General features: G+C 41.9%; 2 protein-coding genes across 2 annotated transcripts in view; one reads left to right on the top strand and one right to left on the bottom strand.

Annotated features, from left to right (window-relative positions):
- The first annotated feature begins 10,666 nt into the window (after window positions 1–10,666).
- The window catches only part of crybb2 (crystallin, beta B2), a 147,410-nt gene continuing 132,934 nt past the window's right edge, over window positions 10,667–25,142 (top strand). The window contains exon 1 of the mRNA XM_061730341.1: window positions 10,667–10,672. The gene's annotated coding sequence lies outside the window, so the exon portion shown is untranslated. The remainder of the gene's footprint in view (window positions 10,673–25,142) is intronic.
- Window positions 14,282–24,433, bottom strand: neff1 (neuronal intermediate filament family member 1). Its single transcript, XM_061730339.1, has 4 exons — window positions 23,557–24,433; window positions 20,403–20,720; window positions 19,279–19,403; window positions 14,282–16,128 (listed from the first exon to the last, which is right to left on the bottom strand). The coding sequence occupies exons 1-4, from the start codon at window positions 24,322–24,324 to the stop codon at window positions 15,771–15,773; spliced, it is 1,569 nt and encodes a 522-aa protein (XP_061586323.1). The 5' UTR covers window positions 24,325–24,433; the 3' UTR covers window positions 14,282–15,770.

The following is a 25,142-nucleotide window of genomic DNA, read 5'->3' as shown; positions in this document are numbered from 1 at the left end:
AGGAATGGCATATATTGCTCCAAAATTACGCGATTAATTCAGAATGTACAAAATGGCCGACTTCCTGTTCGGTTTTGGCCATGGCGCCAAGAGACTTTTCTTTAAGTTGCGACATGATACAGGTGTGTACCGATTTTCGTTCATGTACGTCAAAGCGTATTATGGGGCTTGAGGCGCAAATTTTTTTCTGTCTGAACCAATCAGATGAAGGGTGGGCGCGCTTTTTGGCGTCTAGCGTCGCCACAGTAACGCTTTTGAGAGAGAAAAGTAATGCGTGGTGTCGGAGGATGGAGACGCACATTTTGATGTATAACACACCTGGGTGCACGTTACGGTTCGGGCCGTATTAACTGCTGAAGAAATGGCATAAATTTCGCCAAAATGACACGACTAATTCACAATGGCCGACATCCTGTTCGGTTTCGGGCATGACGCCAAGAGACTTTTCTTTAAGTTGCGCCATGATGCAGGTGTGTACCGATTTTCGTGCATGTACGTCAAACCGTATCGTAGGGCTTGAGGCACAAAGTTTTCAAGGGGGCGCTGTTGAGCCATTTTGCCACGCCCATTAATGCAAACCATTAAATATCACAATTTTCGCCAGGCCTGGCTTGCCTGCAAAATTTGGTGACTTTTTGGGCATGGTTAGGGGGGGAAAAAAGGCCTTCCTTTTGTCAGAAGAAAAATAAATAAAAAGAAAAATCCTACAGATACAATAGGGCCTTCGCACTGTAAGTGCTCGGGCCCTAATTAAATCTGCAAGCAGCGATGAACGGGCCCTCGCGCGTGCAATTTGCACCAATTAAGGACTTCAAAAGTTATGGCCGAAAATAGCAACTATGAAATATCGACCAATCAGAAGAAGGGGCGGGGCTAATTTGCACCAATGAAGATGAAGGGCTCAATCCCGAGTCCCATGACACCACCCACGATTCTCTATGTCAAACCATTCAAAAGTTATAGCAGAAAATAGGGACAACCAATCAGAAGAAGGGCTAATTCAGGCCAATGAAGGTCAAGGACTCAATACCGAGTCCGATGACACCACCCGCATGTCTTTATCACAACCCGTTCAAAAGTTATGGCAGAGAAAAGTATTCTAGGGGGCGCTGTTGAGCCGTTAGGCCAAGCCCATTAATGTAAACCATTAAATATCAAATGTATCGCCAGGCCTGGCTTGCATGCAAAATTTGGTGACTTTTGGGGCGACTATCAAATATGGACCAATCAGATGAAGGGGGGGCGCGCTTTTTGGTGTCGTTTGGTAGCGTCGCCACGGTAACACTTTTGAAAGAGAAAAGTAATGCGCGTCGTCGCAGGATGGAGACGCACATTTTGATATATAACACACATGGGTCCACGTTATGCACCCTGGGTGCTGTATTAACTACAGAAGGAATGGCATAAATTGCGCCAAAATTACACGATTAATTCAAAATGGCCGACTTCCTGTTGGGTTTCGGCCATGGCACCAAGAGACTTTTCTTTAAGTTGCGACATGATACAGGTGTGTACTGATTTCCGTGCATGTACGTCAAACCGTATTGTGGGGCTTGAGGCACAAAGTTTTCTAGGGGGCGCTGTTGAGCCATTAGGCCACGCCCATTAATGCAAACCATTAAATATCAAATTTATCGCCAGGCCTGGCTTGCGTGCAAAATTTGGTGACTTTTGGGGCACGTTTGGTGGGGCAAAAAGGCCCTCCTTTCGTCAGAAGAAGAATAATAACAATTCCTACAGATACATTAGGGCCTTTGCACTGTAAGTGCTCGTGCCCTAAAAAGAGCAGAGGTTTTGTCTTCCCTTTAGATCCTCCTGTAATTTGCACTGTTGACACCAAGTGGCAGCAAACGCTCACTGTGCCATAGAGCATGTGTACACTGTGTTTGCGTGCTGTGTGTCAACTCTGTGGCCAGACAGCTCCAGTATTTATTAATTCTTAATGGCCTACTGCCTTTGCAGCAGAAATTAAAGAGGGGTGTGTTCTGCAGCCTGAATACAACAGTTCAATAGGACCCGACGTCGTTGCAGGTTACTCACTTTCTCTGTAGGTGGTAATGAGTGGCAGTGACAAGGCTAAGAGCTCATTCACATGCGAACACTATTGATTTGTACTCACTATGTAAATGAAGAACTAAGATATCTCAGGTCTTTCCACTATGGGGGATGAAAGATTAGGCTGTGCTGCTTTCTCTTAAGACATTTATGGTTTCATTTTTTTTTCTGTGAATCAGTTTATCCACCTTTAATATTACCTTGAACTTCCCATATAACTTTTTTTATATTTCAGTTCTTTGCAAATATTTGTCTTAAAACTCCATTTCCTACCATTTTCAGGGCCTTCACACTTACATTGCGAAGGCCCTATTGTATCTGTAGGAATTTGTTTAGTTTTTTTTTTTCCTCGTTTTTATTTCTCTCATTTTTATTTTTCAGACGAAATGAAGGCCTTTTTGCCCCTTTAAACGTGCCCCAAAAGTCACCAAATTTTGCACACAAGCCAGGCCTGGCGAAAAATTTGATATTTAATGGTTTGCTGTTCGGTTTCGGCCATGGCGCCAAGAGAGCGGCTGAAGAAATGGCATAAATTTTGCCAAAATTACACGATTAATTCAAAATGGCCTTCTGTTGGGTTCGGGCTTCCTGTTGGGTTTGGGCCATGGCGCCAAGAGACTTTTCTTTAAGTTGCGACATGATACAGGTGTGTACCGATTTTCGTGCATGTACGTCAAACCGTATTGTGGGGCTTGAGGCACAAAGTTTTCTAGGGGGCGCTGTTGAGTCATTAGGCCACGCCCATTAATGGAAGTCGGCCATTTTGAATTAATCGTGTAATTTTGGCGCAATTTATGCCATTTCTTGGGCCGCTTCTTCGCCCGAACCGTAACGTGCACCCAGGTGTGTTATACATCAAAATGTGCGTCTCCATCCTGATACAACGCGCATTACTTTTCTCAGTCAAAAGCGTTACCGTGGCGGCGCTAGACGCCAAAAAGCACGTCCCCCCTTCATCAGATCGGTCCATATGTGATAGTTCCTACTTTCTGACATAACTTTTGAATAGTTTAATATAGAGAGCCGTGGGTGGTTTCATCCCCTAAATGTCCAGGCCTGAAGAATCTACATCAAGTCATACAAGCTTCCACTGCAGAATGCCTGAACGTGCACAAGGGTGGAGGGCCGTTCATCGCTGCTTGCAGCTTTCATTTTTAATTTTTTTTTGGAGGGGGTGTGATTTAGGTGCTTTCAAATTAATTACAGCAAATGTTTTGGTGAGTAGTTTATAATCCACCAAGTACTACAAATATGCCATGTTGATATCTGCAGGTCCTCAAACTTTAATTATTTTCCTTTAGTTCCGCAGTACCTTCTTCCTTTGTATTCTTTCAATCAGCCCTGGAAGTTAAACCTACATTATTAATAGCGTGAGCAAAAACCAAGCGGGAAAAAGTGACCGTGGCAACCGCACACACTCATGTCCGCCCACCCGCTCACCCACTGCAGCTGCGTTGAGGGAGAACACTTCATCCTTGCTGCAGTGCGATGCTGCCGTGTCTGCATGTGTGCTCGGTCCCGTCATCCTTCTCCTCCTGTGATCCACAGCTACCAGTCGTGACCGAGCGTCGTGTCTCAGGCAGCCCAAATTTTGTCTGGGACGCTTCAGCAGCTCCTCCAAAAACTGCAGGGCTCTGGGACATCTGCAATGCAGAAGTCTATATATAGCAATGGAGTTACAGGCGGCGGTGAGATGGGTGTGGGGGGCATGGATGGACACAGAAACAGAAGGATGAGAGGAGGAAACTGAAAACAGTAAATGAAAGAGTAATCCCTTCCCTGACAGCACTTTTCTGGCATCTTACATGCCTAAATTTACATCCTTATCAAAAAAAGTGTGTTCTTATTCTTGCAAATTGAAAACTATCAATTTAAACAGTACAGGAGGTCCCTGGTAAACAGCTCTTGCTGACTCCTTCTTTGTTTTTACTTAACCATGATGCTCCAGACAATTTCTTTGGACACAGACACCAAATCTCTGTTGATAATTCTTTTGTTTCTGGCTAAAAAATGTATCTTGCTGCGGTGGTAAACTCCCCAGGTCCCTACAGTCGACAGATTTCTGCTCTTATTCCTCTTGAGAAGTTGAGTTTTGGAGGATCTGGGAATCATTGCACTCCTTCTTACAGAAGCCTTAACTCAGCTTCTGCCCCTGAAGGATGACGACTAACTATTCTTTCTTTCACTTATTCCATGTATGTGCTCTTCGTTTACCTGTCTCTTAATTTACCTATTGATTTACTTATTCATTTTATGCATACGTACTGCGCAGCGCTTACTGTCCTAATGTTCTAATGTACTTTTTCTAAAGAAAACTCCAGGAACCGTCCTCTAACCACCTGTGTACAAGGGACGGACACTAAGGAGTGCATTGAGCTGTACCTAAGTGTGCATTGCCCACGTTTGTGCCGCTACGTGACCAGGAAAGGGCGGCTGTTAAATGCTGTGTATTAGTACTTACTGCTTCATCTCAAGGGTCTCTGGAAAACTGTAAAGGAGGAGGAGAGCCTCAATTATGCATGCACCTCCACAACAACAGAATCTGCTGACAGCAGGGCTCAGCACGCACACAGCAGCGGCACGGCCGAATGAAGGACGAGTCCACAGCCCGTCCACCGGGGGCCACCGCCCCCCCGAAAGCTGCTGCTGCCGGATTGATCGGAGTCTGGAATTGTCTGACAATCTCCCTGTTTGACTCTCAAACCACAGAGGTTTGAGCTGAGTCAGACCTCTCCCTGTGTCCTCAACGATAAATGAGCATCAATTATACTGGGACCATAAGACGGAGAGGGGAAGGGTGGAGCAGGGACGTGGACTTAGAGGGCAACTTCACAAAACAACTGTCTTACTGCTTTCTTAAGTGTAACATTTCACTGTGTTCAGGGTGTGGTTAGATACATCCTCATCCCTTCTCTTTTCACACCCAGCAGTAATGCTATGAGGTAATGTCACACGGGGTTCCTGTCTAACTAAACTAATGTCCTTTTATGGATATCACATTTATCAGAAAAGTCCACTATATTGGGGAAATGTCTGCATGCTGATTATCTCGTGTCCATATGTGTAAAATCACTGTGAATTGTAGTTCATTACAGTAAATGACACACTATTTGCATATTAACACAGAGTGACGGGTATAGATAATCAATGGATTGATCAAATTCTGCTCTAACATCAATACTGTCACAGATGGTTAGATGAGGACCCAAACGCAGGAGAGCAGGAGGCAAGAGTTGGCAAAAAGCAGGATTTATTTAACGAAACAAAAACGCTGCAGAGCAGGATCAAAACTCAAAACTAGGCTTCAAAAACTGGAGACACATGGGAACACGGAGGGAGGAATCAGTACGGACCGACAGGGAGAAGGGGAATGACAAGACTAGATATACACAGGGGATAACGAGACACAGGTGCAGACAATCAGGGCAGATTGGAAACAGGAGGGACAGAACTGAAACTCAAAAACTGGGGGGAAGTGTCAAACCCTGACAAATACAAAGACACAAAAGGTTGAAATGTCAAGTATCTTTAACCCAACAGACTCAGACTGTCTTAAACCAGTTTATAATACTTAATAATATACCAACATTTTGGGAAGGATCTTATTTGCCATTAACCCAGGAGATTGATAAGCAGGTAATTCCTGCCCTCTTCTCCGATAAACTATTTTGACAAAGCCCCGCTAGCCTTGCTTAGCTTAGTCGATGGACTTGCATTGCTACTCCTAAGAGACAACATAAACTTGTGTAGAAATAACTATGTAAAATGAGACACAGCAAAAGAGCTGGGGCCTCATTTATAAAAGTAGGATTCATACTAAAAGTGTACGTGCGCTCAAAAGCCGAAAATGGCGTGCGCACAAAAAAATCCTGACTTATAAAACGCACACTTGCATGCAATGTTCTCTTTATAAACCATAGTCCAGCTGGAAGGTTGCGCACGTGAATTTGCCTCATATCCCGCCCTCTACACGCCCACTTTATACCATGAATGGTCAATGCAAACTACTTGACTGTATTTGCATATAAATGAGCCTGCTGATCAATGGTGTTTTACACTCAAAAATAATGGCAGGGAAGATCAGAAAGCGAAATTTCACAGAGGCCGAGATCAAGATGCTTGTGGATGAGGTGGAGGCCAGGAAAACAACATTATTTGGTGGTCACAGTAGTGGCATCACTAACAAAAGAAAGCGAGTGAGTGGCAGCAGGTCGTTGCTGCTGTAAACGCTGTGAGTGCCACGGACAGATCTGTGGCAGAAATAAAAAAGAAGTGGTGCGATCTGAAGGTGGAGGCCAAGAGGAGAGTGGCCTGGCACCGTCAGAGCTGCGACAGTTCAGTGCACACCCAAGCCCACACCGCTGGACACCAACATAGCCTCCATCCTTGGGACGGCCAGCGTGTGTGGTGTAGTGTCGGAGAGGGAAGGAGACACTAAGCGGTAAGCACAGTTGAATCTGTTTATTAAAGGGAACCTATTCTGAAAACCAGGTTTTCTCTTGCTTTAACATATATAAAGTGGTCTCCCCTGAGCCTGCCAACTCAGAGAAGGAGGAAAGCAACCAAATTCTGCAGAGTCTGTACAGCCGCCTGGATGAGCCGTCCAGTGTGATGTGGATCTACGAGCCAAAAAGATTCTGCTGATTTTCGTTACGTAACCAAAATGCAAACCAGGCCCACAACTATAAAACCGTGTAACTGCATGAGCGTCCGACTATCGTAGCACTGCGTGACATCGGACGCTCTCTGTCCATCTCCCTCCAGCAGCTGCCACTTTATTGAGGTTTTTGTAGTGAAATGAGGAGGAATCATAGAGATAACTTCTCATTTCAACTAACTGGATCAGCCGTTCCTCATCATGACTGTTTCCTACAGCGCTTTCAACCGGCTTTCAACGCGAGCGACAAGAAGAAAATAGAAGCAGGACGTCCGGCGCTGCGGCGCGCCGCAGCACAGCGCGTCGCTGCGTCCAGTTAGGACAGTCCAATAGAAAATAAAGCAATGGAATTGATTTTGTCGCTGACGCTCGCTCGCATCGCATGCCTGCGTCGCCAGTTCCCCATATCTTCAAAATGTTTGTGCGCTAGTAAAATAGTTTGCGTAAAGATACGCACCTTTTTCCGTTAGTTTTTTTTTATAAATCCCAACCTTTGCGTAGAAGAATGCGTGTGCATCTTTTTGCATTTTGAAGAAGGGTCAGTAACTGTCGTCCAACACTGTGATTAGCCAGAGGCTAACATGACAGGCTACTATGACCAACTTTGAGTGTGCAGTCTTCAGATGATGACAATTACTTTGTGTTGAACAATCCAGGGGCCTCATTTATAAAAGAGTGCGTAAGATTCATACTAAAAGTGCACGTAAACCCAAAAGCCGAAAATGGCGGGCGCAAAAAAAAATCCTGATTTATAAAACCGCGTGCACGCGCACTTGCACGCAATGTTCACTTTATAAATCACAGTCCAGCTGGAAGGTTGCGCAGGTGAATTCGCCTCATATCCCGCCCTCTACACGCCCACTTCATACCATAAATGGACAATGCTAAGTAGTATTTGCATATGAATGAGCCTGCTGAGCATGCGCAGCGGCTTCCTGCAGCCTGTTTGGGCGTCAGGATGAATGAGACGTGTCGAGCCACCGTGCCACTAAATTTCACGAAGACTGAGATGGAGATGTTGTGGATGAGGTGGAGGACAGGAAAACAACATTATTTGGTGGTAAAAGTAGAAAAAGTATATAAATAGTATAAAATAAAGCGAGTGAGTGGCAGCACGTCGTTGCTGCGCTAAACGCTGTGAGTGCCCCGGCGCAACAGGGGGGACATGTCCCCCCGTCTTTTCAAAATCATGTTTTTGTCACCCCCACTTTTTACAGTTTAAAAACTAACGGTAGGCTCAGCCTGTAATTGCAAATCATCAAGACACTGTGCGAAGGCTATGCGAATCGGCCCGGCAGCCCCGCCCCCCCTCCTCCCCTCCCCTCTCCCCTCAGTGCTGCTCAAGGCTGATTTATGGTTCCGCGTCACACCAACGCAGAGCCTACGCCGTAGGCTCTGCGTCGTTTTAACGCGGAACCATAATTTAGGCTTACGCCCGCGCGTAAAGGTTTCAGGCGCACGTAAAACTCATATATATAAATAAAAATCTGTGTCCCTTTAGGGGCTCCGTAGAGCGTTTAGGGGCTCTACAGAGCCCCTCATTTGTTCTGTCCTCAGTCACTCTACGGTTGTCGCGGTGGGTGACTAGGAGGTTCACGGCGTGTCCTGCACCGCAGCTGCAGCACCAGAGTCCTGACTGACGCTGAGCTTCAAACACAGAGGGACACGATCAGCGCTATTATATTATAAGTCTGATATGTGATGACATTATTAAGAGTATGACATGAATATGGCTTCATTTCACCACCTCACAGCCTGCGTCGCCAGTTCCCCATGTCTTAAGTATGTTCCTACGGGAGGGTCAGGGTTGGCGTAGGGATACGCAGATTTTTCGGTTAGTTCTTTCTTTTTAAATCCCAACCTTTGCGTAGAAGGTGGCTTGGGCATCTTTCAAGCCCTGTTTTGTGCGCAAGCAATTTTTATAAATGAGGCCCCAGAGCTGTATCTTCTTCAAACAGAACACACTAAGGAAAAACTGCAGGTTTTGGGAGCTGTCTGTAAACTATGTGCTGGTTTGCTGATAAAATCTCTGATTACGCATTACCCAGCAACAGTACTACGACACCTTTCCACGGAAGTGGTTCTTTACCAAAAATGAAGATCCATATGTTGTATGCATAGGCATGTGTGTCAAGTCACTTAGACTGGGGCTATGACATCAGTTCCTAAATTCCACCCGTTCCCTCGATGTTGGAGTTTAAACCATAAAAAGTCCCGAGGGGTTATGAAAAATGAGTTGCCCTGAGATAGAGATGTTAATAAGCAGCACCGGCACCTGCCATCCATCATAGCCAATCCCATCTGTTTTTCTGCTGGTGCGTGCAGGGAGAAGACAAGATGAGTTACCAGAAACATCCACGCCGTAGCGACTGCTGCCTGAAGGCTAATGAGCCAGGCAGTCACGTGACTGGAAGTGGAGCTTGCTATAAAAAAGGATTTTAAAGATTGTTTTCCCATTTACGTTATAGTCCGGTAGTCAAAGGCTGATTTTTGGCTGAACCCGTTTTGTCGGTAAAAGTTTTTTTCTCAACTGATTCTTGTAGCTTGGGGTCATCTATTAAGAATTTCAGAGGGTGCCCAGTGATATCCCTTGAGCATTTTTTGTTATTAACCCCTTAATGACCGAAACACTAAAAATCCCCCCAAAATAGACTTTTATGGAATTTCATGCAAAAATCTTGATCTAAATTAATCAATTTTGATTAATCTTGATCTAAATTAATCAATATCCACTTTTTCAATCAAAAGTGGATATGTACAGTGTTATGCATGTTTAAATATTAACCACTTCATGCACCAAACACCAACATCCTGGTGAGATATTGGGACATTATGAAAATGTATGTACAGAAATCAAATCAAATGCATAAGATATGCTTTCTACAAAGTGGATTGGGGGAACTGGCCTTCAGGCCTTCCATCTTGAGCAACTTGTACACAAAAAATCCACAGAACATTCCCCCAAAAATATGGTTTAAGAGATTTCATGCAAAAAATATTCAAATCAAAACCATAAAATGTACTTATTCAAACATGCGTGATTGCCTACAGTGTGTGGGGGTGTCTAGCCCCCCCCCCCCAAAAAAAACAAAAAAAACTGGTCACTGCAGGCAGGGTACTGCAGGTATTTTCTGTCCATTCTGTCATCAGCATACAACTAGTATTTGCCAAACAGGACTCCACATCCTATTCACATGGTAACTGCAGCTGTCAACAGATTTAGCAGCAAGCTAACAACAAGAGTGATTGTGGATGCAAGAGTGTTCTAGAGTGGCAAACATTTGGTAAGTATTCCCTCTTTCTGACCTCACACATTTTGTAACCATTTCATTTAATGTAAATTGCCTTCAGCCTTACAACTATGTTAAAACAATAAACTCCACAAAAATAGACGCCCATGAGTACTAGTATATTATGATGGGAGTCTATTTTTCAGGATAATGTAGCTAGCAGGTGTATGATAGCTACACACCTGCTTAGCAAGGTATGCTAGCTAAGTTAGCTAGCCCCTTATGGAGTTAGATATCTGCTCTGGTATCACAATGGTAAACCAAAAATTTGTAGACCAACTATACAGTAGCTGTGTTATGAAGACAAATACTCTTCTGATTCCAATATAGACTGCTGCAACACCATCAAGCTAAATTCTCAACCAACTCAGTGGCAGCTCAAGAAGGTATGTGCCAGACAGCTACATTACACCCGTACCAATTTCTATGTTCACCGAGATTGGAATGCGGATTTGTTAAGCCAAGTCGACACTGAAGAAGTCACTCCAAGTGGAAATCTCCAGGAGGAATGCTGGTGATGCAAATGTTACTGTCATTGATGGATCAGCCCTTCTGTGGACCATCCACTGGCCAGCTAATGGCACCATAGCTGATTTCATCAGAAATGTCAAAACACGTTTGACTTCATATCTGGCATACAGTGATGTCTACCTCATCTTTGACAGGTACTATGATTTCAGTACAAAGTCAGTCACCAGAGATGTCAGGGAGACAGGGGTCAGCAAGAAGCACCATCTTCTCCTGTCAACAAAGCTCCCAGCCCGGAAGGTTGTGTTATCCTCTTGTGAAAACAAAAAACAACTCAATCGACTGATTTGTGAGGACCTAGTCCATGACAGACTCTTCCACTTACAGAGCACAAGCTTACACAAGTTGGTGGTGACAGGGGAGGACCCATGCCCCATTGAGATCACAATGGAAGAGAGAAGGGTCCGACATGATCTAGAGAACCATCAGGAAGAAGCTGACACAATCATTGTTCATCAAGTCCTGCTGTGTGCTGGAGAAGCTCGTCAAATATCAGTGTTTTCAGATGACACAGATGTATTTGTGCTACTCCTCCACCATTATCAGCAGGCAGGACTAGATGTATCCATCACAATGGAATCCCCGAGTCAGGAAAGGGCAATAGTGGACATCAAATCAACACTGGCCAAGCATCCACAAGTTGTCAAACACATCTTACCAGCCCATGCCTTATCAGGTTGTGACACAGTAGCATGTTACTATGGGCTGGGAAAAGGCACTGTGGTCAAAGTCCTGAAAGCTGGGTACAAATTATCGGCTATCGGAAACATGGATGCACCATTCCAAAAAGTCATCAACCAAGCCACTGCCTTCATATCAGCCTGTTATGGCATACAGAAAAGCAGTGACATGTCACACACTCGGCTGCTGGCTTGGGGAAAGGACATACGTACATCTGCTCCAAACTTAGCTGCACTACCACCAACTAAGGAAGCATTCTTAGAGAATGTCAAGAGGGCCCACCTTCAAGCAGCTTTGTGGCGAAATGTTGATGGGCGGACTCCACCGCCATGGGACCCAGAGAACTTTGGTTGGGATAAAGACATCCCTAACAGGTCACTGAACCCAACCACTCTGCCTGCGCATTGCAAACCTGCCCCAGACTACATTCTGGACATGATTAAGTGTGGCTGCAAGAGTGACCGTCCATGCAACTCCAAGAAGTGCAGCTGTAGGGCACATGGTTTGCCCTGCACGATGGCATGTTTAGTGTAGGATGCTCTAGATAGGCATACATGTATTCACACTTGCCAATGCACCCACAGATGGGATTTAAACAGGGTTTATTTTGAAAATAAATTCCTTTAAACTTGTTTATTGTCTTTGATTCTTATTCTGAGGTCACAGGCAAATTTGTACAGTTGATATAGGACAATCACAGAGCATATACTGTACATGACTTCCACATTAACATAAACATTAAAACATAAATATATATAGAAAGCTAATTTGAAGCGTTTGAATTGATTATTGTGCACAAAATGTCATAACTCACATTTTATGGGATTTTGGTGTTTCAGGTGTGAAGGGGTTAAAATCTAAAATAATCTAATGTAAAATCACATATACTGTACATATCCACCATCATTGATAAACACTGTAAAATCAAATTTAATGAATTTAGATCAAGCTTTTTACATGAAATGCCATAAAAGTCTATTTTGGGTGGATTTTTAGTGTTTCGGTCATTAAGGGGTTAATAACAAAAAATGCTCAAGGGATATCACTGGGCACCCTCTGGAATTCTTAATAGATGACCCCAAGCTACAAGAATCAGTTGAGAAAAAAACTTTTACCGACGAAACCGGGTTCACCCCCTCGGCTCCCGGACTATTAGTCTTTTAATCTTTTTTAACCACACCCCTAACCTCACTGATGCTTACATTTGTTTTCAAATTGTGATGTAGCTTTAAAACGCAGCAAGTAAACATTTCCCTAGTAAGAAGTCTAAGCTAAGCAGCCAAAAGTATCAGTAGAAAAGTCTTGACGTCTTCCAATCTCAATCGTACGGAAGAGTATTGGGACCAGACAGGAGAAAAATAAAAATAATATTTTAGAGGACGAAGATTTTTTTTTCATTATGCACTTCGAGAAAAAAGTCGAAATGTCGAGAAAAAAGTCGAAATGTTGTGAATAAAGTGGAAATGTTGAGAAAAAAGTCGAAATTTTAAGAAAAAAGTTGAAATATCGAGGAAAAAACTCTAAAAGTCGAGATTAATGTTGAAATACAATTTCGAGAAAAAAGTCGAAATGTCGAGAAAAAAGTCGAAATGTTGAGAAAAAAGGCGAAATTCCGACTTTATTCACGAAATTTCGACTTTTTTCTCAAAATTGTATTTCAACATTAATCTCGACATTCCGACTTTTTTCTCGCATTTTAATGCATGCAATAAAAAAAAATCTTCCACTCTCAAATTTTTTTTCTCTTGCCTTGCCCTAATACTCCTCCGTACAATCGCCACTTCAAGGTTTAGTAAATGTTTGTTGTTAAGTTGTTTAATTGGTCATGCTGTTACAAAATTGGCACACATTTTGTGAAGGTGTACATGTTGATGTTGTGTAACCTGGCATTCTGCACAGCTCCTTTGTTTGAGGTGTGATAAGTAGAAACTGCGTTTTTATGGACACATTTCTTGATAATGTATACCTCTCCACTAATGCACAGCTGATCTTTACACAGCTCTATTTCTTATAAGTTCACTTTCCTGTCTAAAACTGCGCTTGACTTTCAGCCATGGGCTGATGGTGTTTGGGAGAGAAAGATGTGCAGTGTAAGCTGTTTTTGATGAGCTGTAAAGGTCAATCTAGAGCAGAGGTCGGCAACCCAAAATGTTGAAACAGCCATATTGGACCAAAAACACAAAAAACAAATATGTCTGGAGCCGCAAAAAATGAAAAGTCTTGTATAAGCCTTAGAATGAAGGCAAATGGCAAAAGGCAAAATGTCGAGAAAAAAGTCGAAATATTGAGAAAAAAGTCGAAATGTCGAGATTAATGTTGAAGTACAATTTCGAGAAAAAAGTCGAAATGTCGAGATTAAAAAGGAGAGGAAAAAGGAAGAAAAAAAGAGAAAAAAGGACAAAAAAGAAGAAAAAAAAACGAGAAAAAAAGAAAAAAAATAGAAGGAAAAAAGGAAAAAAAAGGTCAAACATTTTTGAAAAAGCTCCAGGAGCCACTAGGGCGGCGCTAAAGAGCTGCATGCGGCTCTAGAGCCACGGGTTGCCGACCCCTGATCTAGAGGGTACATTTTATTCACATCTAATAAGAATTCTTTATATTGTTTCATAGTGTATTATTATATTAAGTTATGAAATCTCATGTTAAACTAAAGTATTATTATATTGTTATATATTATAGTTTAGTGATATCATTTTGTTATGTTATAATATTATAGAAATTATTATATTAGGATATTACTATATTATTATGCTATATTTATATTATATCGTGCTACACCCCTCTATATATAATTATTTATTTGTTAACTTATTTATTCTCGAATTAATATTCTTTATTTATCTACTTTCATCTTATTATTTACACGCACACACACACACACACACACCTAGATACATATCATTGTAACTGATGTCGTCTTTTGTCGCTGTTTGTACTGTATGTTAATAAAAAAATAAAATAAAAAAATATTTTCACAAAAATTTGCATTTATTTTCATAAAATATTTCCAGTCCTGCTCTTAACAGTGTTTTCATACACGTTTCCCTTAAATTGAAAACACAAACGAAGTAAGTGTTGGGTTATTCAATGTCTTTATTTGGCTTTGAGAGGGAATCACTGAATGAACCAGCAGCATGAACAGTCACAGTTTAAAGCAGAAGAATCTGGTGTCACCCCCCCACTGTCTCCCCAAGAACAAGTGAAATACAGGCGGAAACATCTTTTATTATTGTAACTTTTATTCATGGTTAAGGCAAGTTTTTTTTGTTGATTTATTTATTTTTAATTGAACACACAACAAGCAAAAAATTCTGTCTCATCCAGCAAGTATTCAAGCTCCAGCTATCAGGCCATGCATTCATCTCCGCCGCTTGATTCATGGGTCAAAAATGAATGGAAAAATAAAAATCTAAGAGAGGGAAATGAGAAATAACCGTAAAAAAAAAAGAAGAAAGAAAGTAAAAATAAACTAAGGGCAAAGCGATACAATGTTATCGTGAAAATAGCCCTTATTTGTGACTCTTTCATTGCCAATAAAGCAGCCGTCTGACTCTTGCAGCTACTCTCACTCGTCTCTCATCAGTTTCCAACTAAATGGAACAAAAGCCTCATCATGATTATATGAAGAAAAAAAACAAAAAACGTTTTTCTTTTAAAATTATAAGGGAAAATTGAATTCTTTGACAAATGAATCAGTCAGGGGAAGGGTCGCGATAATATAATATAATATACATAGCAGCAATTTAATCGCTACAATATTTCATTCACAAAGAAGCATTTCCACATGGAGAAGCTACAGCGCCGCTCTGGAAATGCCGCCCATCCTCCCGTCACATTTACGCACCTTTTTGAACTCCAGGTTGCCGTTATTGCCGTGCTGCAACACTGCAGTAAATAAAAGCAGGAAATAAAAGCGGGCTGAAATGGAGAGGGAGGGGGAAATTTTCTCGGTTTCTGTGCAAAAGTTGGGATTCCAGTTCACAGAGAGGCTGTTTTTTCTCAAAACATTCTTGCTTTGAAAGTCGACATTCAGACATGAGCTGGTGGGGTTTTTTCTCTCAGCGATAAAACCCTTTAGTTACGCATCTCCCCAACTTTTATATGTAAAAACTAAATAGCACCTTAAAAGTCGGACGGGCTATTTCTCGGTGTGTTTCCTGAAAGCCGGTGTGCTGACAAAGTTGTTACTTTCAAGGTTTTGATTGCTCTTACTGTGTATATCGATTATTGATGGCGCATTATTTAATGCGAGAAACATTCCTTTTTCCGAACTTTTGACGCTTCACGGCATCAGTTAGTTCTATTCCCTTTGCTGAGATGTAAAGTTGTGATGACATCGGTGTTTGGAAGAGAATTAAAACTCTCCTGTCACCGTTCCTTTCTAAAGCTCTCCCTCTTATCGTGTTTAATCCCGTCTGGTTTTCAGTGCTAGCAGAGACAGAAGACTAAAGTGTGAGGCATCTGGAGTGTGCGTTTGTGTCTGCGTGTGCGAGATAGAGATGACGTGAACAGGTGATCGGTGCGATGCCGTATGAGATATTGACGATGATGTTACGAGCAGTTTAGCTCTTGCTCTTCCCGCCGGCGGAGCTCTCCTTCTCCTTCTCCTTCTCTTTCCCCTTATCTCCCTTCTCAGCTGGCTTCTCTTCCTCCTCTTCCTCTTCCTCCTCCTCTCCCTCGCCTTCCTCCTGGTCATCTCCTCCCTCCTCTCCCTCATCTCCCTCTTCCTCCTCTCCCTCCTCCTCTTCTTCCTCCTTCTCTTCCTCCTCGGCCTCCTCTTCCTCCTCTTCGGGTTTGGACCTCCGGTATCCTCCCAGGGTGTAGGAGCGGGCCGACATGTAGGAGAAGCCGGGGTAGCCGGACTGGACCATGGCCCCGCCCACGGAGCTGAGGCGGCACTCCTCTCCCTCCAGCAGCTTCCTGCACAAAACCAAACACACGCACGAATCATGTTTAAACCCAGGAACAACTCATTACTAGGGCTGTAACGATACACTAATCTCACGATACGATACACGATACTGAAGTCACGATAACGATACCATACGATATTATAGCAGTTAGGGGTGGGACGATACGGGTAACTCATGATTCAATACTGTGGCGATATGTGGCCCACGATAACGATAATATCACGATATCTACGATATTCGATATATTGTAAGAAATTTCATCAACGATATATAATGATATATGTGACTGAAAAAGAAAAAATACCCATAAAAAGGAAACGTCCGTAGTAATGCATTTATTCAATGCCAATATATTGCAATATCGATTTTTTTCCCCACCACTAATAGCAGTATTTTTTTATCAACCTTGAATGAGGAACATATGACTGGAAAAAATTGTCTTTTATTTGAAAGACACAAAATACAAAACAATGCTGTGCGTTTGCGCTATTGTTCCAGTTTGTAATGTTTTATAACTGTTTAAGTTTTAAAGAGAAAGCCAGGCCAACCATTTTCCACAAACTGAACTAAAAGTAAATGTCAGGTTTGTATTATGATCTTCAGTTTCATACAAGTACAAATATTTTGCCACAAACTGAATAGTTTCTCTCATGTATGATTTGACTTTTTCTTTTCCAGAAATGTATCAACTAAAATTAAATAAATAAATTGGTTGATTATTTTATAAATATATTCTTTATATTCTGTAAATCAGGGACTATAATGACACTAGTCAGTTTATCTGTAGTGATTAGTCTGTTCTAGATTGGGCGGAGTGATACGCCACAGTACGGCACTAGGTGCTGTGTTGATGTTCTAAAATCCTACACTGTTGAGGGACATTAAAGTACACTGGAACTCAGCAGAAGTTTCCCCGTGTTTATCCTACTCACCACCCCAAAAAGGTTTAATTTAATAAGGTAAGGCTTAACTCTACACCAGCCTTACATCAGTAAAAGTTCAGAACTCAAAACGGGACTAGTTTCTTCTGAGCGGAGGAAGATTTTGGTCCGCGGGTCGAGGCGCGGTCGTTACTAGTCAACACAATAGATTAATATTAATAACCCAATATCGTTTTTGTATCGCGAAATTTCGTGGCATGATATATTGTTACACCCCTACTCATTACCGTCTCACTTACAGGGAATGTTTTATGACAGAGAGGGGAGGTTTAATTTAAGGGGTTCTCTAAATTTTAGGACTCGTAGAACACGAACAACAATGAAAAGATGCAGTTAATAGAGACGGTATAGTGTAAATAAGTATATTTATATAAATATTTATATGGGCATGTGTGTACAAATATATAGAAATAGTCAACTATGTGTATGTATGTATAGGTAAGTGTGTGAGTATAATTACAGTATATAATAATAATAATAATACTGTTATTTAGCAGTGTGAGTACAGTGTGTGAGTATTTATAAATACGGGTTAAATGATTAGTGAATGGGGGTAGAACTAAATAAGTTTACACTTCTTCCTACTCCTTTTTGCACATGTAAATTAAGATATCAAGTGTTAAAGTATGAAATTCTTCTCTTGAATTGTTGTTTTTTACATGTACAAAATAAATCAAATCAAATCAAATCAAAAATCAAAGTGTCAAGTCTTCTCCTCCTCGTCTGTCTTGTCGCAGCTGGAAAGATTTGAATGTAATTGAGGAAATAACCCGATGTTCATGCAGACAGGTAACGCTGGGAGAGCAGTAAAGATCAGGAGCTTGAGCAGGACTCGTGCTGTCACAGCTTTGGTCTTAAAACTAGGACACTAGACGCTCCACAAGAACTCTGCTCTAAAAATACAAGAGAGAAAAATCTAATGTTGGACTAAAAATGGAGTCCAATGTAATGCAGACACAACAGCACCTGGATTACTGCGCAATCATTTCTCGTCTCTCCATGTTTGTTTGCTGCAGTTCATTTTGAAAAAGCTTCACACAAACCAAGATGTGTGCAATCTATCCTCAGAGGGAATGCCAAAATGAAAACTGTTGTCATTTCGTATTGGTAAACGATGTAAGAACTGGAAAAAGCTCTTAAAGGAGCCGTCTGTAAGAAATGGCCAAAACTGGTACTGCAGTCACTTTCCGTGTGTGTGTGTTTTAAATACAGAAATGACACAAAACTGAGGGTGCGCCTTTCCACGCGGCGCCCGTATGTTCGCGAAAATCCATCCAACACGTTCGTAGCGGCTGCTGCGATAATTAGAGCCGAGCTGGCAACCCGGATGCCGAAACAATACTGACTTGGTGATTGGGAGATAGGTGGAGGGTGGAGCTTCAGAAACAATACTGACTTGGTGATTGGGAGATAGGTGGAGGGTGGAGCTTCAGAAACAATACTGACTTGGTGATTGGGAGATAGGTGGAGGGTGGAGCTTCAGAAACAATACTGACTTGGTGATTGGGAGATAGGTGGAGGGTGGAGCTTCAGAAACAATACTGACTTGGTGATTGGGAGATAGGTGGAGGGTGGAGCTTCAGAAACAATACTGACTTGGTGATTGGGAGATAGGTGGAGGGTGGAGCTTCAGAAACAATACTGACTTGGTGATTGGGAGATAGGTGGAGGGTGGAGCTTCAGAAACAATACTGACTTGGTGATTGGGAGATAGGTGGAGGGTGGAGCTTCAGAAACAATACTGACTTGGTGATTGGGAGATAGGTGGAGGGTGGAGCTTCAGAAACAATACTGACTTGGTGATTGGGAGATGGGTGGAGGGTGGAGCTTCAGAAACAATACTGACTTGGTGATTGGGAGATAGGTGGAGGGTGGAGCTTCAGAAACAATACTGACTTGGTGATTGGGAGATAGGTGGAGGGTGGAGCTTCAGAAACAATACTGACTTGGTGATTGGGAGATACATACAACATAAACATCAGTTGAGGGCTGCAACTCCTCTTTTTAAACTGGAATATCCTGGCTTGAGTGCTGATGTCAGTGACATAAGTATTTGAAATTAACATGATTTTTAAATGTCTGTTGACATATCGGGGTCATTTTATGATTTGTTTTATTATTGCTCTTACATACGGCTCCTTTAAATAATACCCTAATCCAGGTTAATGTGATATAAGATTACTTATCATCGGTCAGTTGTTTCTCATGTAACAAACCTGTAAGCAGCGATCTCGATGTCCAGCGCCATCTTTACATTCAACAGGTCTTGGTATTCACGCAGGTGACGGGACATCTCTCCCTTGGTGCTGCGCAGCGCGTTCTCCAGCTGCTGGATCGTGTCCTTTACCGGGAAAACACACACTTATATCAGAAAACACTCCCGTATCACAATCTCACATCAAATATGATTTATTAGATTAGATTAGATTAGATTCAACGTTATTGTCATTACAGATGTACAAGTTCAGAGCAACGAAGTGCAGTTTGGCATCTGTAATCCAACCAGAAGTGCAACAGAAAGTATTATAGTAAATACAGTATATGTATATTATGAAGTGTTATACAAGAGGGTGGCTTAAGGCCTGACCTGGTACTATTGGTAATAAGTTAGACAAAAAAAGGTAGACAGATGAAATTAACATTAAATAATATTAAATAATGCAGTATATAAATTACCAAGTCTAATTCTAATAATTATTCTTGGCATTATCATGATATTACGATGGAGTATTAGGGCCAAACTAAGAAAAAAAACGAAGGAAATTACAAAAATAAAGTCATAATAATATGAGAATAAAGTCGTAATATTAAATATATTATAAATATATAAATATAACTTCACAGGATGCTCAATATTCAACATTTTAACACACTCTTCCTGTTAGAGTTCTCATAAATTAACACTTTATTCTTGTAATGTTACGACTTTATTCTCATAAATTGCGACTTTATTCTCGTAATGTTACAACTTTATTCTCGTAATGTTACAACTTTATTCTCGTAATGTTACGACTTTATTCTCATAATATTACGACTTTATTATCGTAATATTACGACTTTATTCTATTACGACTTTATTCTCGCAACATTATGACTTTATTTTCGTAATTACTGATGTCGTCTTTTGTCGCTGTTTGTACAGTAAATTAATAAATAAAAAAAATAAATAAAAAACAAAAATAATAATGCAGAGATTTGCTTAAAAGGCATATTACTTGGATTGTTAACTAATCCATAAAACATGTATTGCAATCTGTGCTGCTGCGTTGGCCAGGTTTCCAACTACCATGACATTTTTCTGGTAAAACACGATAGATCTCCAAATGATTGATTGTCTTACCTGCATCTCTCCGATGTCGTTGTTGTGTCGGTCTTCCATCTCGGCGATCTGCCTCTCCAGGGCCTCGTTGTGGCCCCGCAGGGCCTCGATCTCCAGGGTGCGGGCCTGCACCTGCCGGCGGTACTCGCTCAGCTCCTCCTTGGAGTGCTTGATGGCGTCCTGGTTGCGGGCGGCCGCCTCGGTCACAGAGGTGAACTTGGAGTGGTACCAGTCCTCGGCCTGGGCCTGGTTCCTGGCCGACAGGTTCTCGTACTGGGCCCGGATGTCCTTCAGGGCGGCAGCCAGGTCCGGTTTGCTCATGTCCATCTCCACCGACACCTGGATGGAAAAGATCATTAAAAAAAAAAGAAAGGACTTCATTGCCAGTACTTTTGTCTTGCACATTAGGAATGGGTGATATTTTACCGTTCACGATAAACCGTCAAAAAGATTCCTCACGGTAAGAATTTGTATCTCACGGTAAAAACGATAAATTCCCATTGATGACGTTTTTGTGTAAAGCTGATTTAAGGAAGGAAGGAAGGAAGGAAGGAAGGAAGGAAGGAAGGAAGGAAGGAAGGAAGGAAGCAAGGAAGGGGGGAAGAAAACAAGGAAAGAAGGAAGAAAGGGAGAAGACAAGGAAAGAAGGAAGGAAGGAGAGAGCAGGAGGAAGGAAGGATGGAAGGAAGGAAGGAAATGAGCCTGAAAGAAAGAAAGAAAGAAAGAAAGAAAGAAAGAAAGAAAGAAAGAAAGAAAGAAAGAAAGAAAGAAAGAAAGAAAGAAAGAAAGAAAGAAAGAAAGAAAGAAAGAAAGAAAGAAAGAAAGAAAGAAAGAAAGAAAGAAAGAAGGATAAATTCCCGTTGACGTTTTTGTGTAACAAACATGGCGGATCCGAGAGTTAGATAGATTTATAGTTACAAAGTTGGAGTTGAATTGTTTGTTTTTTTTTATCGTCATTTTTATCGTTATCGGGATAAATGCCAGAAATGATCGTGATGCATTTTTTTGTCCATACCGCCCATCCCTATTGCACAGTCAGTGTTGCCATATAAAAATCAATCAGTTGACTTTACATCTGTTTATACATGAGCTAATGGACTCAACCTTTTATAAAAAATAAAAAATATATAGGAAATAAACCAATCATTGCATGAGGTACAGTATGTGTGATCCAGTGCAGAAGCTGCCTGTGATTAAACACATTTCTTGATGTGCAGCTGCTTTCATGGCTGTTTCATTTTCACCTGACTGTGATAAATGTGCGCTGATGAGATTTCAACGCTCCGAGCTGCCGCAGAAGTGAAGAGCGGAGTGCTGACTCAGCCTTCTCTGCAGCAGGGAATTGTGCCATCAATATTTTGCCCGTCAATCATATTCCCAGGAGGGCAGTATCCTGGAGACCTTGGAGAAATCTACCCACCAACAGCACAACCTGCAGCCTTCTAAATACTTAGAACTGCAACAATAACCATGTCTATCATACTGCTGCACCTTTAACTTTCTTTAAAATTGTATAGATGTTAATAAGAGCAGTCATTTATCTATTTACTGCACAGTGAGCGAAATAAGCGGAGTCAAATTCCCTGTCTTGTTTGACCTGTCTTGGCCAAATAAACCTGATTCTGATTCTGATTAGAAACTGCTGCACGACGTGGTCATATTTTTCAAGAATTTTGGTTTCCATTATTTTCAAAACTGGAGAATTTTTCCAAAGGGGACCGATGAGCATCTCTATTTTCGAACTTGTGCCTTATATGTATGTATGTTTGTATGTATGTATGGATATATATATAGTTTGATATCGCAGTTTCTGCCCTTATATATTTTTTTAAATTTATTTATGTATTTTGTTTAATATTTATTTAATTTTGTTCTCCCTTAATGTATGTTTTTTTTTTTTTTTTTTCCTAGGGTAATTATGGAGAGGGTAGGAATGTGGGTAGAATAGAAATCGTGAATGTGAAAATGTGAATTGTGAAAATTATTGTGAAAAGAAAAAAAAGAAGAAAAAAGAACTGCTGCAGACTCTTTTCTCTTTTCAGTGTGCTGCACAATGAGAGCCAAACTTTTCAGAAATAATAGGCCCATAAAAAAATAAGAGGAAAAAAATGATCAACCTACTTGTGCTTGTTTTTATTTGTATTCATAAATGCGGATGTCTTGGTTAGAACAACTGTGTGCAATCATTCAGTAAAATAACATATTTCCACACTTTATTGGTATGAAATGAAGTGAGCCGCATAGATTTTGCGCCGACCACACCCTCGGATCCCCGGGATGCGTTATTGCCCCCCCATCCCCCCATCCTCCCTCCCCCCCTGTCTTCTACCTTTTCTTGGAACTGTTGTCTATTGCAACTTTTAAGCCCTCAGATCTCAACAGATGAATGACAGATACTCACACGACCAAAACAATAACTTAGTCAAATAAAAAACCTTATATCATGAAAGAAAAAGAAAAAAAAAGTTATCCTAAACATTTGGGTTTGGGCGTGAAGCTGCAGGGAGGAGGGAGGAGGGAGAGCAGCTGAGACGGAACTGCAGTGCCATCAATTTGATATTCCGCAGTGTTCCGGGTTTTCACAGTGTTTATATATTTATATTGCCCGTTTCTTATTTTGTTTTTACATAGTCTTTTACATGTGTGCACTTTGATGGAGCTGCTGCTTAATCTCATGATATTATTATAATGACAATAAAGGCTTTCTATTTCTATTTCGTGGGAGACTCGGCAATGACGCAGGAGGAATAGAATAGAATAGAATAGAATAGAATAGAATAGAATAGAATAGAATAGAATAGAATAGAATACTTTATTGTCAATGTACCTGGGTACAGGAAAAATGGGGATAAAAAGTCTGCTAAATGTCAAATGTTTCTGAAGGTCACTACTGAAGAAAACTCCAATCCCCGTGACGGCGCATTAAGAAAGTTAGTTCGAAATACTTTGGAAGGGAATTTAAGTCTAGATATGGGGTTTTAAGGCAAGGAAAGGCAAGTTTATTTATATAGCAAGTTAATTCAAAGTGCTTTACATCAACATTAAAAGCGGCAAGACATAATTCGACTGTAAATGACAAATAATATGAAATAAAATTGATGCGTAATGATGCGTAAAAGCCGAAAACACGAACGCTTATTATTATTTATTGGGTGTGTTAAGTGTTTAAGTTTACCTGGGTGGCCTGCAGGGACGCCTGCATCTCCTGCAGCTCCTCCTCATGCACTTTCCTGAGGAAGGCGATCTCGTCCAGCAGGGACTCCACTTTCTTCTCCAGCTCGACGCGCACCAGCGTGGCGTCGTCCACGTCCCTGCGGTATTCCTTCAGCGCGCCCTCCGCCTCCTCCCGCAGCCGCGTCTCCTCCTCCACCTTCTCCCGGACGCGCTCCAGGGTCTCCCCCATCTGCACGCAGTCCAGGTGCATCTGGCTCTTCTCGTGCGTCAGCTCCTCGGCGCGGGCCCGCAGCTCGCGGATCTCCTGCTCGTACAGCTCGTGCAGGCGGGAGGGCTCGTTGTGGCGCTGGCGCAGCAGTGTCACCTCCGCCTCCAGCACCTTGTTCTGCTGCTCCAGGTTGTGCACCTTCTCGATGAAGGACACGAAGCGGTCGTTGAGCCCCTGCAGCTGCTCCTTCTCGTTGGTGCGGATGATCTTGAGCTCGTTGGTGACGGCGGTGGACTTGCTCAGGTCCATGGAGGACGAGTCCGGCATGGAGGAGAAGGCGCGGCCGGGAGCCGTCCTGCTGCGGTAGGAGGTGGAGGAGGTGATGTTGGAGGGGGAGCCGTAGGAGCGGTGGCCCTGGCTGCTGCGGTAGTGCAGGCGGGACGGGCTGCTGCTGCCCAGGCCGGTGCGCACCGACCCGGACACGGAGCCGGACCGCGGCGCGTCCGCGAACATCCTCCTGTAGGAGCTGCTGGAGCTGAACATGTCGCCGGGGAAACTCATGCCGCCTCCCTCGCTGCAGTCCGGAGTGTGCAGTGGAGTTTCAGAAGAGTTGTGTGAGGGTGGAGTGTGCGTGGCGGAGAGAGGAGGTGAGATGCGAGTGATGTGCGGCCAGGACAGGTGCTTTTATAGCCAGGACGCACCGCGGGCGGCGCATCATCTGACGCAGCAGCAACAGACGATGTGGGGGAAACCTGCAAAGCTTTTTTGCAGAAAAGCCTCCACCCACCGGGGAGTTACAGACTCACTCATGCATGCTCATCGCCCTGCAGCTCAGGCATAAGCACAAACACTTCCAAATGACTTGATTTGATTTTTATTTGTCTCAAACATGCACAAGCATAAAACAAACGGTATATAATATAAAAAAAGAGCAAACATTACAGTGCAGTGCAAGTTCGAGAAGGAGGTGAAGGAAGCAAAGCTTATCAAGTTCAGCCCCCCCTACATCGCCACAGCATATAATACAATTATATATAAAATATTTAAAATATATATAAAAAAAAAAATATATATATATATATATATATATATATATATATATATATATATATATATATACATATGCACACATACATATATATATATATATATATATATATATATATATATATATATATATATATATATATATATATATATATTCATACAATGATGCTTTTGTAAAGGCACATTACTGTCAAAGTTGACAGTGTTGAGATAACTCATCTCCATATTCACGAGTTACACGTATAAAAGTATAAATGACTTGGTGCAAATGTAAATCCCTTTATGATGAAATCATGCTTATAGTCTCAGTTTCTCAGCGCGCATGTATAATG

Source organism: Cololabis saira, chromosome 9 (assembly GCF_033807715.1).
Source record: "Cololabis saira isolate AMF1-May2022 chromosome 9, fColSai1.1, whole genome shotgun sequence".
In the NCBI taxonomy this organism is placed as follows: Eukaryota; Metazoa; Chordata; class Actinopteri; order Beloniformes; family Belonidae; genus Cololabis; species Cololabis saira.
This window is presented reverse-complemented; position numbering and strand designations above follow the sequence as displayed.

Coding starts and splice junctions, on each gene's coding strand:
- neff1 (XM_061730339.1), bottom strand. CDS start 24,324: ATGAGTTTCCCCGGCGACATGTTCAGCTCCAGCAGCTCCTACAGGAGG. Junction 19,404..20,402: donor ACGACATCGGAGAGATGCAG/GTAAGACAATCA, acceptor TTCCCGGTAAAG/GACACGATCCAGCAGCTGGA. Junction 16,129..19,278: donor ATCGAGATCGCTGCTTACAG/GTTTGTTACATG, acceptor GGTTTTGTGCAG/GAAGCTGCTGGAGGGAGAGG.